The following is a 17,195-nucleotide window of genomic DNA, read 5'->3' as shown; positions in this document are numbered from 1 at the left end:
ATGGCTGATTAAATACCTCCCCCACCCCCTCCTTTTTTTTTTTTCTTTTTTTCTTTTAATAAATATGAATGATGCCTATGTTCTATATCTCCCTGATTTCCTAAGAATGCCAGACATTTTCTGGTAAAGCCATTAATTAGCAAAGGCTTGTGTGACTGACATTTTAGTCTACTGGCACTTTAGGTCCCAGCATCAGCAGCTGAGAATGCTGTGATGTCAGGGAAATGTGTTCTTGACTCCAAAAAACAAATGGGATACAAATCTTGTCTCCTTTGGCAGATTTGCCCTTTCTTAACTGTTACGCCACTGCAACAGAACTGATATGACAAGATATAATAATTTAAGCTTTGATTACTGACCGATTACAGTCTTTTATACCCTTATTATTTGTTGAGATGAATTGGCCTGGTATCCTTAATCCCTCCGAACAGCTAACATTTACTTGTAAACAGTAGGCTACAGAGGTTGAACCATCTTCATTGTGGTTCTTGAAATAAGGACTTTCGTTAACAGCAATGAAAGATGGAGTTTTCTTATTTTGCACTAACAGAATTAAAGGCAGAATGTCATTTTTTTTTGCATAGTGAAATGAAATAATACAAAAGGCTATGGGGGGAGATTCTATTCTGCCTCTAAAATATACATATTAGTTCAACATGATTTTACACAAATTGACAAGAGGATTTTCATTATTAATAAGATGAAATGTAAGGCTTCTAATTAAGTGGAAAACAAACCACTGTAAACTACACTCAGAACACACAAACCTATTAGGTTTTGAATTTAATACTAAATCATTTATCTAACCCCCAGATGATTTGTTGCATGATCTTCCTTGATGATAATTTATTTAATTTGAGCATTTTTAGGCTTATTTGCTTCCTTCTATCCTTACTATTCTTAAAGCTGACGCAACAGCCAAAATTTTTAGACCCCTATGCTGAAATGTAGCTACTCAAAACGATTAGCAGGTAACAAAATGCCTCAGTACTGCTCTCATTAATTTTGGAATAGTAATTTACAAGTAAAATGAAATGTCTAATATGAAGCAAGCACTAAATTAGAATCACACTGCTGGACTGTAAAAACAAAAACACCAGAGAGAAAATGAAGATTTCAAATTTCAGCAGGAAAAATGATAAATAGGCCTTACCCACAGGAGTTTTGGGAAACTAACTAGCAACTTCTAAGTGATTTTAAAATACTATCTAATGTGGAATTTGCCACACGAAGACAACTATTCAGAGAAAACCTTTGACAGGTAAAGGTGCATCTGCATAGAAATGATGCAATTTGGCTCTGTCTGAAGCAATTACTGTTGCACAGAAAGCTATTTAGCAACGAGGAGCATTACACCTAATTCTGCTCAGCTACATACATGAAACATAGCAGACTGAAAGGTGCCACACATGCAGCTGAAAGCTGAATTTGATTCACAGGGTGTATTAACTCTTCTTCACTGCGATCTTTGAGTAGAAAATGGCTGTTCATAAACGGTGAACAAGTATTACCATACTGACTACACATTTCATTTATTCTGCCATGTTTTCACAGCTTCATAAATCCTCAATTTTTAAACAAATATCTGATAGTTCATATATTCAAGTTTTAATAGATCTTGCATCATCTGGAGAAAAACATTTGTGTTGGTTATTTTTTTTTCCTTATATACAAGGGTACCAAGTGTCTTATGACATCTTCTAAATAATATGGACACAAAGTAAACGCTCCTCTTGAAGTTTCTTAAGTACCAAGTATGTACCAGTCTCCATATGGAATGACAAGTTATTTTTAAGTGTATAGTCTTTTGAAAATGCCAGCCTTAACACCAGCAAGTACCACATTATCTTGTTTGTAGAAATCCTAGGATTTGCACAGATGGGTCCAGATGATCAGGATCACACAGCAATAAACATACCACTCTCTCCAGTTTCATCTTGTAAAAGTCACCGGGCTATGCTTGTTTCATCTGCAGAAATGGGAAGAAATGCTAGAAGCTCTTTCTCTTATGCCTTCCTAGCTTTAGGGTAGGAAAAAATGCTTTAATTTTGTAACAATTCTTTTTTTTTTTCATGTATGCTAATACCTATTAAAATGTACACATATCCAGGCACATCCTAAAGCAGACCTGCCATGAGGGCCCAGAAAGCTTTTTTCTAGCATGTACTACAAAAATCATTAGAGGACAGTATAGAAGATCTAAGCTGGGTCACAGTGAAATTACAATTGTTACTTATTTCATGTTTAAATCAAACTTCAATTATTTCACCCTACCTGTTCCTTAGAAGGTGGAAGTTAGGTGCATTAGATGAGATCCCTTCTGAGAAAGGCATGTGGGACAAAGAAGCAGACACAATCAAAGATGACCCCAGAAGAAAATTGCATAAAGCCAATTTCCAAAGTCAATCAGAATTATCACCTGAGTGTCTTTATTTGCCAATATACACATCATATTTGTCAGAACATTATCACATTGGTTAATTTAAATTTCTCTAAGTAGAAGATTCATGACATCAACAAAGACTGTGAGAAATGGAGAGGGAATTGGGGAAACTTAGGAAATTTGGAAACAGAGCCAAGAAGTGTGTTAGGGAGAGGATTAGTTAGCTTGCCAAAATTATTGGTTTTCTTTTAATGCTGATAGGAGTTCAAACAGTTGTCCAAGCGTTAGTATCTCCTAAACAGTGAAGTCTACTACATTTGTTTAAGATCTAATTAACTCCAAAGGAAAGTGACAACAACCAGTTTTAAAGGTAATTTTTCCTTTTTTTCAAATACTTTCCAACAATTAAGTTCACATGCAAAAAGCTGATTCCACATACAAAAAGTAGTTTGAATTAACCAAAGAATATCCATTCCAGTCCCAAAACTGACAAAAACACATTTCACAGAGTAATCAATACAAATAGAGAGAGCAAACAAAATAGAAAACCACAGCTGCAAAGCTTCAGGTACGTAAAATGATTATTTTAATGTTGTGACAGATCCATACTTTGAAAATATACTATAGCATGTTTTCATCAAACTAATATGGAATTAAAGTTACCTGTGCTGTACAGGTAAATACAACTACAAATAGCTGGTGGCATTTTGCTTCTCCCCAAAATAAGAATAGTAATGGAATGCATATGCTGAAAGACCAGCTTTTTATTATTTTTTTTTAAACAGAAAGACAGCTGACAACACTAACTAATCTCACACACTGGAAACCCTCAAGATTAATATATGTTAGCATAAAATGGTAAAAGTAGGGTGTTGGGGTGTTTTTTTTTGCTAGTTAATAACAAAGGAAACAAAACAAGATGTAACTGACATCACACAATTGGAGATGCTGTAGGTACAATGTGATACATAGTTATAAATCCCTCTGGGGATTTACAATTTGACACCCAATATGCAGATCTGTACATTCATTGTCAGAACTCTGTCTTCACCTGCTGTGGACTGAAACGCCATGAAAGGTATGTCTTCATCTGGATTATAATGACAGTTTCAAATGAAGTCCTAAGAATTTAATAAGCCATGTAAACAGTTGAAAACAGTCATTCACTCTTTCTTACTGTCAAAATGTAAAAATAAATAAATAAATAAATAAATAATTTTAATTACTGCTTATTCAAATTAAAAGCACAGCAAAACAGAAGAGAAGCTCAAGAAATTCTAAAACAGGGAAAATTCAGTCAGACATTGCTTTATAGGCTCCAAGATTCTGTACAGAAATGAAAGCATGAAAACAAAATCAGCAAATTCAAGAAAGAAAATGAGCAGTGATGTTTCACGTCTAAAAAGTTCCGCCAAAATGCTTTTTATAAATGCATATAATTAGGAGCAGTGTTGGTAACATGACTTTAATATGCCCATTTTCGATGATCTTTGATTGACATATAAAAATAATTCTCTGATTTCTAAACAGGACTTGCAAATATAACCTATTCCCTTTAAAACTGTGCTTAGTGTCTTAAAATGTTTAAGGCTATACATGCACTGAATTTTAAGGAATTTCAAGTTGAAGCATTAGTTGAAAACCATGTTATATTCCATAAATTATACAATGAAGAGGATACTAGTAGGAAATGTACGTATAATGCAGCATGAGTCTGTTTCCGTAAGACCAGCATATGCTAGACAGTTATCATATACTATCAGGGCTTCAGACACAAAAGCTGAATCTGTTCTCAAAGTTGCACACTTCAGATATATGTATAAAACGAGTAAAATAAGCTAATTTGATAGCACTGATTTATATTTTTGTTTGTGATGTGATTTTGATTAAAATACACAAAGAAATATAAATCAAACACATTGCTACCGAAACAATAATGCACGACCAGTCAGAAAAGAGGTATCTTGAATTCTCAGCTGCGAGTCACATTTACAGAAGCCTATTTTATATTTGTTCAAAGAGATCCGTTATGTCATTTCTGTCTTTAAGTAACAGCAAGTCCAAACAATATTTGTCCGAAGAATTCGAAACAGACTTGGTTCTTTGGTTAACACCATGTGACTTAGATCAGACACAGGCATCAGATAGGAATAAACAGTCGTGTGAGGAGGTTTCTTGGAGAGGCAGGATGAGGAAGGGAAGGGGAAAGCTAAAAACTCAAAGAAATGCATTGTGTCAAACCAAACTGCCATTTGAAACCTCCTGTACTAGGAATCATCGGGTTAAGACATCTTCTGATTTGCAGTGACATTGCTTACATATGATAACATTAGTTTCTCTACATATTGGTCTTGTACAAAAGAAACAAGGCACCGAGTGCATCGGTGGCATACAGGCAGTATAAAAGTAAGCAAGAAAATGCTACATACCGTATATTTCATACACTTATTAAAAATGCGGCGAATGTGTACTATCTCTATGCAATAAAATGCTTCACAAACCCAATTCCTTATATCCCAATGAGAGAATGAATTAAAATGTGAAACACATTTTAATAATCTTGCTGATAACAGCACAATTCAATATTTGTATTCACTACCATCAGTTATTAGCTTATAGTCACCAGAAAACAAATTCAAAATTACTGAAGATCAAGGGAACTATAATCTATAACTACACTTTTGGGACAGAGCCAGCAGCCTTTACTCATGACAGACGTCCCACTAAGAATGGAGAGGAGGCTCAGTTTTACCGCTCTTCTTCGCGTTAATTGTACCTTTCCCTGAGTCACTTCAGGGAAATGGATGGAACTGCTTATGGGGAAAGGTTCTTCCCGACACGAAGAAAGTGCGGTTAAACCAAGACCTGAGTAAAAGGCAGTAGGTTCAGGCCCTTAGTCATTATATTAGCACTTTAGATTGTGTAACAGTGATATAGCTTGCTCATAGAGCATTTAATTTTACAATGTTAAATCATCTTATAGAAAAATAGGTAAGAAAGCTCTGTAAGAAAGTATATATACTATATAAGGAGAAATCTCTCCTTAAAAAAAGCAAAGAAAGGGAAAATTGAATAAAAGGTTTCACTAATTACACTTTGTCATGAAAATCACATTAAAAACTGTTATCATAAACAAAACAGTACGGAGCACTAATGAACCTTGTGGTTTACTGGAAAGGACAGCAAACTAGCTGTATAGTAAAAAAGATCATTGCTCTATTTCCTTTTTTTTTTTTTTTTTGTAAATATTCCCTAATACATTCAACCGCTTAGAAATTTTCTTAAAATGTCATAAGCCATTTGCAAAATTCACCATCAAAATTTGTTCAAAGCCCTGCTCCTTGCTTGCACTATGGCCTAGAAATTACCTTACATCTTAAAGCTATGATAATGCTTCTAGTTAATTCTGAAAATTCACTCAAAGTCATGCTTTGGAAATGAACCAAAAGTTATAAAGCAATCCACTTTAAACCCTAGGCATGCAGTGAATGTCCATAGGATTTGCAAAACACAGAAAAAGAATTAACTCGATAAAATGGGCAAGACTCCTGTCCTCAGATATAAGACAAAAAGGATGACATTAATTACATCCCTGAATGTCCATGAGGTATTCCTTCAGTGGTGTGGTAGTACTGCTTCTGCTCTCCTGAGTAGGCTGCTCAGAGACAGGTAGCTTTGTACCAGCTCAACCAGTAAATGCTTCCAAGGAAGTGAATGAATGCTTCTTGCTATTAGGCTAGCCTTGCCCATTTTCTGGACATAGTTGTTCCCTGGTCTTCATTCCTAAAGGAGCAATACTACCCACTTTCCTAACTCCTGGCACATTCCTCCTCATACAGATCTTATTCTCTATTATATCAGCAAAACCCTGTGCAGCAAAACCTGGCCCAGCACGTATCAGACCAATTTATTAATTCAGTAACACCACGTCAAATACAAACTAAGCTTGCTACTGTTAATCTGATCATGCCATATGCAGGTAGGCGTAATATAAACACATACATTGGGTGCATAAGATTTCTGCATAGTCTGCAGAAAGGAAGAAACCCTGCTTGCAATTAAGGAGGGGCAGTGGTAAGTTCTTAAGGCTAAACTAATCCACATCACTGTAGGCCAGTTTGTACTCACCCTGCAAATAAACACTTATTTACCCTTCTTACGTCTATAAAATATGCTAGGTTAGCAGCTGAGGGGCTCCCACACAGAGCAGCACGTGCAGCATTGGATGTATGAGCTCCCACAAAGCACACCACCGTTTCTCTGAGTAGGGCCCTCCAAGGACCGCAAGGCTCCTCGAGTGGAAGTGGAGTCACTACAGCTGCCTCAGTGTGAGGCCCTCTCTCGTTTTAGCGCCCTCACTCTCAGATGACGTCGCTTTGTCAGGAATTCTTTCACTGACAAGCGAATGCTCCTATGACTTCCCCTTCAAAAACTACCACCAGAACAAAGTAGGCTGAAACCCAGCTGTGAAGCACTACAAAATCCAGCAGCTGAGTTAAATAGAACAAAAATACAGAGCATTCTTGACAGCATGTTCTAACAATAACTTTGCTGAATATTCCAGTTAAAGCAATCAAGATGTTTGACGATTGCTTTAACATTTTTAATGTTCAAGCATTTCCACAAGCTGAGGAACAGAAGAAACAAAAATAAGAGATAATGATTAAATAACTAAGTATCCTGATATTTTTATTTTTTTTAAACCTCCATTCACAGTTGGAATCACATTTGATCATGTTGCAGGTGCCCCACTGTATCACTGCCCTACCCTACTGATCCCATTACACATAACACTTCCAGGGTCAGGTCCCCACTCCTGTTGATGCCCATAGGTTCCTCTTATTAACGTTAATGGGAGGTATGCATGTACATCAGTGGGAGAGTTAAACGAATGGTGAACTTTTACTGAGAATTCAGCTCAAGGAGGAAGTCAGTCTGTCTTGCAGCTGGACAAGCCATAATATTAAAAACCTGCTTTAGACAAGACAGCCATTTTTCCTCCAGAAAAGTGTGATGAATAAGAGCTTAATACGACTCTTGGTTAAATGAAAGGGCAATGTGTTGGCAGTTTCACATTGAAATGCTCAGGCCAAGAGGCTTCCCCTCAAACATCATTCTCTGATTTTACCACAGACTTTTTGTTAGAATTTATACATGTAAGAGCGATCTGTATTCAATTCATACATGAATTGAATTCATCACACCTTGCCTAACTTCTGCCTTTACACTCAGACTCGCTGCTTGGTCACTGCGTAGCTGTCCCTTAAGTCCTGAGCATGGGGCAGCACCACAGGGACCAAGCTTTGAATCCTACCAGTGCCACGCTCCTGAGCAGGGAGCAGAAGCATGGCTCTGCTTACTCCATGCCTCCCCATATGTGGGAGACAGCAATGTCCTACACAGACTGTGGGCCCTCTCATACTCCTGCACAGTGATTTCATACTTGTCTGTACAGATCGCAACCTTGCCCACACCACATACTGAAAGGAATTAACCACCTTTCCTCATAGCTATAATACCTTAAGATGACTTTACCTTTGAGAACACCTATGTGAAATATTCTAAACATTAAAGCAAATAGATTACATGCAGAAAGGATGAAATATTTTCCAGAATAGAATCTGTAAGAACTTCACTGTTCTACAATTATTTAAGGCTACACTGTCAGAAAACTAATTCAAGAATTGTAATCTCTACATGGTGTATTGGCACACAGAAAAGTAATTAGGTAATTTGATAAACTCTTCCAAGTACTAATTGTACTTTTGAACAAAAATAAGCAACAAAAAACTATGAAGAAAGCACCAACAAGTCTGAGGAAAACATAACTGTCTCTTTCTAATTTGTTTCAAACACTTTGTTCTTTAGAAATTCTGTTCCATGCTTGAGACTTCAGTTAATGCACCAAAATGCACTATATGCTTAAGCCCCTATGGGGGCTTCTGCATCTAAGGCAGATTTCAGATAGGAAAGTATCGGTTCGCATAAAGCAGTAAGAAGAATATAATGACAAACAATGCATAAGAATGGGATCTACAAAGAAAGAACAACATGACAGCTACTGATACTGTAACTAATTCATAAAAATCCCAGGGTGAATCCAATTATTGGTGTGACTGGTTTTGCATGGAAAATCCATATTCTACTGCCTGAAAATTAAACATTCATTTCCATTCTTTACACATTCAGTTTCCAGCCTTTGTACAGAATAAATCCAAATAAAGCAAACCCTCTTCTGCGAAGCACAAACTGCACCTTACTACTGTGGGAAAAGTCACATAATCTAGAAAGAGATTCTTCTTCCCTAATATGCCCAACACAGATTATTTTAAATCTCTGCTGTGTCTAAATTAAGGTTTCAGTGTCTTCGAAATCTGATTGATTAGATGTAAAACTGAAGCAATGCAACCCACAAACATAAACCCAAGTCATGACACTGTTAGTTTAGTTTGGATTCTGTAAGAGGTTACTTGCTGCACCTTCCAAACTCACTTCTTCAATGGCAATGTTAAATATATCCTCCACTGGAATTAACTTCCTCAGTTCCTACTGTTAAAAACTGTAAATTATTTTAAATCAAAATCTGTACAAAGAGACAACCATTAAGAGACAAGTTTAAGCCTTAGGAAAGAGCATTCAAACATCCACAAACAGAATGAGTAAAAACACTTCCACGTCCATTGAAAAGTTGCTTTTGATCAGCTTCTAAGACAGTTTCTATCATAGGAAAGCTATAAGGATTGGGAAAATCTGAGAATTTTCCTTATGTATATAAAATTACTGTTGATTATTATTATTATTATTAAATTCTACACTCAACATTACGTTTTACAAACCGAGCAACAAAAAGGATTAAAAGACAACTTGTAGCACTGCAAGATCATTCCTGGTTAAAGAGTTTTTGGATTATTTGTATTTAATAAATAAAGCTTCTGTAAATGAAGCAGCAATGTAATAACAGATTAAAAATCAGGCCTGTTAATCTTTAAATCTGAAAACCTGGCTCTGCAAATAAACCCTTCAGAAGGCACCAAATAAACTAAGAAGTGGAATTACAGTAGTCTTTAAAAAGGCCCTAGTGAACTTGTTAAGTAGTATGAGAATTTGAGAACCACATGAAATTTCTTTAGTATAGTATAGTCACTGTCTCCAGTCTCACTGTACTTGACTGTGTACCCTAAAGCCAGGATTGTTCAAAGGTATTATAAAGGAATCTGAGATGAAAAAAAAAATGTCCTAATGAGAATGTTCTAGGCTACCACTAATTCTCTCAATAGTATCCAAAATGTCTGTCTTCTACCCACCAAGTGCTAAAAAACAGTAAGACATCACCATCATTTATAAGAAAAACAAATTTGCTTGCTTTCCATACAGCAACAATTAAAATTTTAAATGAAACATCTCTACAGGCAAAGAGAGTATTTGAATTGGGAAGCGTTTAAAAAAATAACGTTTACTCAATAATCCACAGTTTCAGTAATCTGACTTGGATTCAGCAGTCGGACAGTTAGTGTGATTCCAGTTAAAATATTTGGGACAAATAGGAATCTCAGAAGCACAGATATTTCCCTAATTTCAGTGGAAGCCAGAAGTGTTCATTTGATAGTAAACTTTTCTTGTGATACTGTGGCTCCTTTTGTTGTTTGAAAGCTGCTGTTCCCAACCTGAATATAAGCAAAGAGAATTTCTGTGTTGGGTGTGAATATTAATTCATTTGCTGGCAAATCACTGAAAAAAAAAAAAAACAAAAAAAAAACCTCACTAATGTTGTCTTCTCCAAGAAGAAAGATAAAAAATTCTGGTCTGACCTGTACTTCCAACAAATGGCATACAGTAATCCCTAACACAGCTCAGAAAAGGCTCAAACGAATGTCTATTCTAACAGAAGTCACGATATTTCTCATTCATTCTGAGCAGTTCAACTGCTTTCACTTCCTTCAGTCTTTCAACCTAACTTCTAACTGCTGACATTTTAAAGAAATACATATCAAATTTTTTTTAACGAAAAAATATTTTAGTAAAATCGTGCTCTATGAGCTTCCTACATTGGAATACACGAATACAGGAGGTGCTTTCAACAGAAAGTTACATAGTTTTACAGTACAACCTGTCTAAGGAGATTTGGAAGGGACCAAACTAATGATCTGGTCTCTTTGCATTAGGCAAAAGTACAGGCAAAGGGAAAACCCCAATTTATGCCATATAGAGAGCTCGTTCCTGTCACAGACTGAAGAAACATTTATTTTATGTCAAAGTTCACCTGATGCCCAAATGCTAGTATTTTTCAAACCAACTGGATATCAAAAATGAAAACTTAATTGTACTAAGCTCCTGGAAAGAAACTCAGTGTTAAACAACAGTATATTCATATATGCCATATTACTAAATGTTCTTCTCCACTGGTGGGCTTGGTTTTTGTGGTGGTGTTTTTCATTGCTGTTGATTTTTTTTCTTCACAGATCATCAACTTTTTCTCATAGTGCAAATTATTGACCCTTAATCTGAATGCAGGCAGGTCAGAAGCTACAGTGTAAGAGCACTACAAAAAGTACACAAGAAGGAGCGTACGCTAATTTGGAGAACCTTACATAAAATATTACTGAATTGAAAAAACACAAAACAAACTCAAACAAATACAGCATCAGGTGGCTGGGGGAGGGATTGCTAACATGTTTGCATATAGCAAGGCTCCTCTAACACCAAGGAAGTGCCTGATACTAAACGACGATTATATATTAAATCCCGCCATTTTGCATGTTGTGCACTCTTTAAGATGGAATGTAGATTTAAATTTTCATTTTCCATTTCCACAACCAATCTGTTGACTGTGACCAGAAATAATGATCATCTTGAAAGACAAAACTCCCTTAGAACCACAACTGCACTTTGTACCGTCCATTAAGATTCTAGTAAAGTATGCCATCTACATACTTGCTGTCCTTTAGATTCTTTCATCTCAGTCCAGTGATTAAGTTCATCTTCTCCTGAGCTGTTAAGACCTAAGGAAATCCACCCTATCATCTCTTTTCGTTTCATGCTGCGCTTATTATATACAGACAATATGAGGGTCACATCTGAAAGCTGAAACAGTGCAACTTGGAAAACGAAGGTTTCTTTGTATACTGGATTTGGCTGTCCTCGGCGGATTGAAGTTTTGCATTTGGACATCTCTTGCCCCATGGAGTTCAGCAGTGTTAACTTAACGTATGTATCTAAAAAATAAACCATAGTTTGGAATATCAGAAGTCTTAGAACAAACGTTTTTGATAATGAGATATTTACAAGATTCTCAAGGATATGGTGTATACCAGGCTGATTGAACACAGCTTAGATTAGACACATGAAAAAGACGACAATTAAGCAAAATAGTACAAACACAATAACAAAGTAATTAACTTCAGTACTATGTAAATGGGTTAAATTAAAGGTATACCTCATGATCCTTCTTCCCATCAAGCCCCTTATTTGTTCCAAACAAACTTAAATTAACACTTAGCAAGTTCCAACTAGCCACAACACTGTAAAGCATACCACTGAATTTTCAGAGAATAAGAATGAGGTAGAATAAAGACAATGAAGAGAAGAAAAAAAAAAAGTTGATATGCAGTGATGATATCAAAACAGCCAGGATGAAATGCTTAAGAATAATCTCTGCATGGATGTGGTTCTCATTTTGGGCTTTATTTTATTCGTTTTAAAGACCAAAACATAGCAAAGTGCATTCAAAAGTGAAAGTTTACAAAATAGAAAAAAAATTAATTTCTAGATTCATGAAGGAATACGCTTATTATACCTTTAGAGAAATCATTTTTACACAGTTCAATATGGTTGTTTAAAGTGCTCTTAGCAAGTACGTTTAGGAAGCTGATGCAAGTAAACATGGTTAGCCTACACAGAATGTTAGTATTTGGGTATAAATACTTATTTTTAAAGCTCTATTTTCATTTGACTAGAAGCATCAAGCCATGCTCCTGCAGAAAGCTGTGCATTTATGAAGTCATAATTATAACTTATTTTAAGAAACATGCCACTATTAAATAATCTGTTTTTTTTTGTTTTGTTTTGTTTTTTCATTCTTTATTCCTGCCATGAATAATAGTGAATAATATTATTAAAAGATTCAAGTTTCTGTAAAAAGAAACACTGCATAATTTCACTTTGCAGGTACACTGAAATCCCATCATCCATAATCAGAGATAAATGCAACTTGTGCATTAAAGAGTGCCACAAATAATAAACATATACTGTTATAAACCAATAAGGTAGGCAGCCATGGATAGCTTTACTGCTGGCAAGTTTTCTTTTGCATGAAAAAGACAACACCCAATTAGTGTCTACAGGAACTCACCTCGGATTATATAAACCTGTCCACCTATTAAGTGTTTTAGACAACAGAACAGTCCATCTGACAACAGGGGGTGGAAAGCAGTAAAAGAAATAATGACCAGATGTCAATAGCTGGGTGAGAGAGGATCAAAGGTTAAAGTTTAAGAGGAAACACTATTCACTGGAGTGGAAGAACACAAAACCTTAGCAGCATAGATCAGGAAAAGGATTGAACAAAAGGATTGTTGGGTAAAATTTCATGAAATGACAATTTTGTGCAGTTTTTGTGTAATCTTTACAAATTACACTGCTTATATAATGGGTTATCTTAGCGCTTACAGCTACTGGGTTCTAAAGCACACTGAACACAGAAAGAATCATGCAGACGATCAGGTTACAGAAGACTGGGTTAAAATCGCTGTATCCATTTTATCAACCCTTATGCTTTTTCATGCAAACTCCAGCATATTAAGAAAAACTGCACATGGTGGTTATACTTATACATTGAAAGCAATAAAATGAAAAATCACTGACCTGAAAACTAAGCTTCTTGTGCCCTTAGGTATTAGTTACAGCTACATGATTTTAACACTTTATTTCTTGAGTAGAAGGAGTTGGGCACAAAAATGACTAATCTGAAGTCTACCCAAAGCTGAGGGATGCTTACATCCAAAATTCATGTATGAGTCTCTCTATTTAAATGTAAAGATCTCAGTTGTTAAAATTCATATATTTATGGATCTCGTGTGTGTGCAAATACACATGCATGCATATAACATGCAAAAACTTTTCAACAAAATGTTAAGAGATACTAAGAAGCATCCTTCTTTTCTCAGACAAAATATTAACTGTCACAAAAAGAAAACACGACAGACTCTATTACCAGCTTTGACTGCTTGCAGGATTTAGCTTATTTGCTTGTATAAGTTCCTAAATGAGTTCCTAAATAAAATTTAAAATATGCAGCAGAGGAGTATAGACTACCAAGAAGCAGAAACGAAGAACTCAATTCTATTTGCTGCAGAAGCATTCCACAAAAATTGCATAGGTTCGTGATCCCTAGGATACAGGAAGGATCGCTTGTGAGAAGTAAAAATTGCTACCCTTTCTATTGGAGTTTCTCAAGACCTGAATGAAAACTGACCTGACCATGCACTTCGCAGCACGACTAAAGATTTTGGAGCACTGATTGTTCAAACAACAAATGTGGTCAGAGCATTTCACTATCAACCTCGTGGACCTTAGTTTTCATTTTATGGAAGCGATGGCACAGAGAAAGGCTGTTATATGGTCACAATACACTTGGCAGGGAGTTAGGAAATGGCAATAGCATGCATCTGGGTCCAGGAATTTACAAGAAGTTCTTCTCGCTTGGTGGGGGTGCACAAAACAACCAACAGAAGAAATTTGGATTCCACAATATTGTGTGCACTGTCTTACCAGACCTAGAAGGTGCACTAGTTTCCATCTTTCTAGAAAGAAAACTCTAAACCCACATATGTGTAAGCAGAAGTGGACTATTATTATTATGAATATCAAAACTTTCTCCTGTCCTTCAGAAAGTATGACAGAAGGTAACACACAAGAATAGTTATTTGGAAATTTTGTCATCAGGAAACCTACTCTCCAAAAAGAAGACAGAACATGCTATTACAGAGTTGTGTGTCATGTTCTATGCTGCTTTCTTGCATTCAAAGCAAAACTTTTGACCCCGGTGTTGTATGCAACTGTTAGCACAAGAGCACAGTTTGGGAATTAACTTACAGGGGAATAAACATACCTGTCTTCAAACCAAGTATGGACTTCCTGTCCCCAACTAATTCACATATTTTAAATGTTCAGAGAAACTTGACTTTCCCTAGAGATTCCAGTGTCCTTGGCTCTTCCTGGCTTTCCTCACCTATTTCTATGCTTTGTTTCCAAATAGGTGACTCCAGGGCAGCTACCTAATTATATAAAAGTATTTGAAATTCTTCTTTGGCCTTCCTTCTCTGGCCATATTAATGAATTCTGGCTCCATCAGTGCAAAAAGTATACAGAAAGCAGAGCACAGTGTAGCTGAGCCAAATGTAATTAATGAATGGAATAAAACAAGGGTCAAGAAAGGAAGAGATCAGTCTCAAGTTGTTTGGCTTACTTCCTAAAATCTGAAGGCAATGTGAGATGTGAAAACCACTTACAAAACATCGGAAGCCTACTGGGTAATCTAGTAGCATCATACAAATCTGGGGATTAGGAACAGAAAGATAGACTAAAACCTGAGCCTCCAAGACTAAACCAAGAGGAACAGGTAGGTATGTCTGGCTACAACAGATATAAATCAGACTCATCATCTAAAGAACTAGGAAAAAAAAGTTCATTACTAAAATTTCTCAATCTTTATCAAAGAATTAGAGACAGTAAAAATATTGTGTGCGTGACATTCCATCTGGCTGAAATTTAAAAGTTTATTTCAGGCAAACGTATTTTTGAACAAATGCTTGAACACACAGTTCAAGTCCTCGATGATTATAAATCTTCCTTCTGCACAGTATATATGCCAAAGGTCTCCATTTGTTTCTATGCTGTCTTCACTGACATTCCTAAGTTAAATATGTTACTACCACATATACACAGGCACATAAGCAATTAAAGACCGCAGTATCAAACCCTCTAGGAACAGGGGTAACTGTTCACAGTGTTTAGATTAATATTTGCTGGCCTGTACTTTCTCTTTAAACATTAACTTTTTATTCTTGGCCCATGATGTGAGGCATTAGTAAGTTAGCAATTAATCATTATGACAAAGGTAATTTATTACTCAGTCATCATTAAAAATTAAAGCAGCCTTGTCAACTTTCAATTAATATTTTGAATTTCAGATTTTTGCTATTTCCCAACTGACTAGAAATATAAAACATGAAACAGATTAGTTGATGATTGCTCTATTTCGTTTTGATTGGGTAAGACTAAATGATAGGATTGAAGTCCTTACTACCAAGATCCCCACCAGTACAGAAGCATTAGAATGAAAAAAGATTTTCACTCACTGGGTGGTCTGTTTGCTGCCAAGTTTTTGAAGTGGCTGCCTTTTATCACTTCTGCTGATAATCTTCCAGTTGTAGCATTATAAAGGAGGCCAATAAGGATTTCTGGAGCTGAGCCATGCACCAGAGACTGACAAGAGGAGGTACTTTCGCTGCAGGACACTTCTGACATGCTCATTTGAGAGCCACAACCCTATAAAAGAAAATAAAAAGTTCTGTGTGTTCTATTCAAGTATGTTATTGGGAAGTTAATTTTTAGAATAACACACTGAAAACTAGAAAAGCAACTTAATGACAATAACAAATTCCATTCAGTCACCCAATAAGAAATGCAATTCCTTAATATATACTTGGTTCACACATGCTAGAGGTAACAAAGACTAAAGTAGCCCAGAATTAAAAGAAGTCTTAATTTTATGTTTCCGTTGCTTCATCATTCAGGAGAAATAATTAAAGAAGATGAAAAGCAGTCTTCATGGTCCCTATTTACTTCAATTGGTAAGATAAGACTTGTAACATAATTTGTTAGCATCCTGGAGAACATTAAACCTTGGATCCTTTACTTTCCAAGAACGGAAAGCACTAGCAGAACTTTGAAGATAATAAAATGCAGGAGATTCTTTTTCATCTTTTGTAAAGGTTATTCTCTAGACTGAGAATTTGTGACTAGTAAAATAACAGAACACATGCAAATAGAAAAATGCACTCTCTCTAGAATAAATTAGCTTACAAGAAATTTAACTGATTCATGGTTACAGAATTCTTATAGAACCTTTATCTTGGGTGGGACAGGAAGAATGCCATCGTAAAAGTTAGCAAGTGATGCATTAATTTCCACCATGCAAGCTTCCAAAAAATTCAGATCTCTCACACATTCTCATGTCTTTTATTGGAGCTTCTAATATTCACTTTTATCCTTTTAATCCCCTCATTCCTGGCATTAAAAAAAAAAAAAGTAAAAAAAAAATACACTTTTGCTACACTGCCATGCTAATCATATCACAGTCATTTCTACTTTAATTTCCTGCTTTCATGCACAGGCATGTAGAGTTGTACCTATTAAAACAAGAAACTGGACAGTATCTAGCCAATGGCATGGCAATTTGCTTGGCAGCCAAGAACTTTGAATCATTAGCACGTCCCTTTATGACTCTAAAAAATACGTAAATTGGATCCACAGATTTTTCAAATATGGCTTGACTCATTTGGGAATCTGACAGCACTCCTTCAAGGAGTCATGATGATTTTGTGAAGCTGATTATTCCTGATTCCAAATGTCTCTCATTTCCAGCAACAGCTGACATGAGCATGAGATCAGTACTGAAACCTAAACTGCACAAATCCTCATCAAGATAAAAGTTAGCTTTAAAAGCAAGTAACTTAATTTGATATATAAAGCCCAAATGCATTACAGAATCTCAAATTATAGAAAAAATGGTACCTAGGAAAAGAAGCGATCA

General features: G+C 35.8%; 1 protein-coding gene across 8 annotated transcripts in view; it reads right to left on the bottom strand.

Annotated features, from left to right (window-relative positions):
* LOC118254593 (synaptotagmin-14) overlaps positions 1-17,195 on the bottom strand; it is a 111,560-nt gene that overhangs the window by 20,223 nt on the left and 74,142 nt on the right. For 7 of the 8 annotated variants that reach the window (XM_035559986.2, XM_035560000.2, XM_035559993.2 and 4 more), the window contains 2 exons: positions 15,739-15,928; positions 2,413-11,595 (listed from right to left, as the gene is read on the bottom strand). The exons of the other annotated variant lie outside the window; for it this stretch is intronic. In XM_035559986.2, coding sequence (XP_035415879.1) covers positions 11,282-11,595; positions 15,739-15,928 — 504 coding nt within the window. In that variant the 3' untranslated portion in view covers positions 2,413-11,281. Of the gene's footprint in view, positions 1-2,412; positions 11,596-15,738; positions 15,929-17,195 lie in introns of those variants that run through there. 8 annotated transcript variants of the gene reach the window in all.

Source organism: Cygnus atratus, chromosome 3 (genome assembly GCF_013377495.2).
Source record: "Cygnus atratus isolate AKBS03 ecotype Queensland, Australia chromosome 3, CAtr_DNAZoo_HiC_assembly, whole genome shotgun sequence".
In the NCBI taxonomy this organism is placed as follows: domain Eukaryota; kingdom Metazoa; phylum Chordata; class Aves; order Anseriformes; family Anatidae; genus Cygnus; species Cygnus atratus.
This window is presented reverse-complemented; position numbering and strand designations above follow the sequence as displayed.